The 1813-nt window shown below is 40.6% G+C and overlaps 1 protein-coding gene across 1 annotated transcript in view; it reads left to right on the top strand.

Moving 5' to 3' along the window:
• Positions 1–1813, top strand: part of LOC107089870 (protein turtle homolog B-like) — a 184100-nt gene that overhangs the window by 99956 nt on the left and 82331 nt on the right. Inside the window, exon 6 of the mRNA XM_015382890.1 lies at positions 393–534. Coding sequence (XP_015238376.1) covers positions 393–534 — 142 coding nt within the window. The remainder of the gene's footprint in view (positions 1–392; positions 535–1813) is intronic.

A 1813-nucleotide genomic window follows, 5' to 3' on the forward strand; every position in this document is an offset into this window, starting at 1 on the left:
AGACGCGATTTTGCTGCTTTTGCTGCCCCCGGTGTGAACGCAGCATTAGAGCTGCTCTCAGCAGAGCTCATACAGATGAAGGGTAAGAGCTCAAACGAACAAATGAAAAAACGTTTTGTTTGTCCAGTTTTTCTGTAGTTGGCAGAAAGTCCGTCTTTTACAGCAGACCGGTCTCTTGGTTTCCTCTGACTCTTTTTCAACACAATGCAAAGATTAACTTTGACCCTGTTCATGTAGATGTGTGATGTCCCCAGAGCGACAAGATGGGAGCTCCCAGTTCCCAAATCAGCCCTGATTCATTGCTGATTTCTCTGCAGAGCTTTAGATTAAACAGACGCTAGGCCACCATCTTGTTTTTGGATACGGTGAAACCGTTCTCTCTGTCCCACCAGGTCCTCCTTTCATCACGTCCCCACCAGTCAACATCACGGTGAACATCTCGCAGGACGCATTCTTCAGCTGCCGTGCCGAGGCCTATCCTGGCAACTTGACGTTCACCTGGTTGTGGGAGAAGGACAACGTCTTCTTCAAGAAGTAAAGTTATGACCATGATCATTACTGTTTGTTCTTCTAGCTTAGCTCAGTGATTGGAGCGGTTCGCTCATCCGGCTAATCCAAAAAGTGCCGCTGTTCTGTCAGATCAGCATACCTATAGTCGATATGCATGCGAAAGACGTCAGAATTACATTTATCCCTTTAGTCATGTACATAAAAAACTATTTAAGGTCAGATCGCCATACACTTTAAAAACAGTAATTAAGTCAGTAATTAAAATTTATTTTTTGTCCTTTGCCGCATTTCTCTCACTACCCCCTTTCCTGTCAGCTTACTGTCCAAAAAGATGCCATCAAATGGTTTTCCCTTTATAGAAAACTTTGAATTAATTTGACTGTATGACCTGGTTGAATTGTGAATTGAAGCTATATAAATAAATTGAATTGAATTGAACCGTAGAAATGAACAAGTATTTAACCTAAATAAAATTATACAAAAAAAAAAAAGATGTTATAAAGGAATTTATCTCCTTCATGCTGATTGGTTCAAACAGAGATCAATAAAAATATTAGATGAGAAGCATCAGCTGCAGCTCTGCAGTTATAGACATGATGTTTAAAAAATGTGTTTTTTATTTTAGCAAAGAATTCATCATTTGTCATAGAAAACAAAAAAAAAGAAATCAGCAAAACAAAAAAACATAACAAAGGAAGAAAGGAAGCAGTTCTTCCAAAATAGAGGAATTTTGGTTCGAATTCAATTGATTAATGTTAAGACTGAATCCATGATGCTGACGGATTTGTCCCGGTTTGCAGCCTGCAGGCCGGGTGGCTCTGACAGCGGCCCTGAAATACTGCTTAAAAGGAAATCTATGGAACTGGGATCAATAAATGTTCCAGCTGCTTGCTGGTTTGCTGGAATGAGTTTTTTTTTTTTTGCTGCAGGGTAGAAACTAATAAATAGAGTGAATCTGAGAACCTGTGATTTGAAGTGACTCCTGAAGCCGGTTGACGTGTGGAGTTCCCAGCTTCCAGGCGTTCTGCTGCGCTTCGTAAATCAAGTTTCTTTTACGACCCGGTCAGAACGTCGCTTCCACTGGGAAATAAGCAAAAAGTCAGCAGACCGACTGAACGTCAGCATTTATTCTGGCGTCTTCTACACAGAACAAATGTAGCTGTAAAAAGGTTTTCTCCAGATAATGATGAAAAGACCTTTTCAAATATCTGAAAAATGCCATCAGGAAGGAGCTGTGGTGCAGAAGAAGTTCCCACAATAGAACCAGCTGGAAAAAACAGACAGGCTCTAAGGTTCTGATCCA

This window comes from Cyprinodon variegatus, unplaced genomic scaffold (assembly GCF_000732505.1).
Source record: "Cyprinodon variegatus isolate N-32 unplaced genomic scaffold, C_variegatus-1.0 Scaffold269, whole genome shotgun sequence".
Lineage (NCBI taxonomy): Eukaryota > Metazoa > Chordata > Actinopteri > Cyprinodontiformes > Cyprinodontidae > Cyprinodon > Cyprinodon variegatus.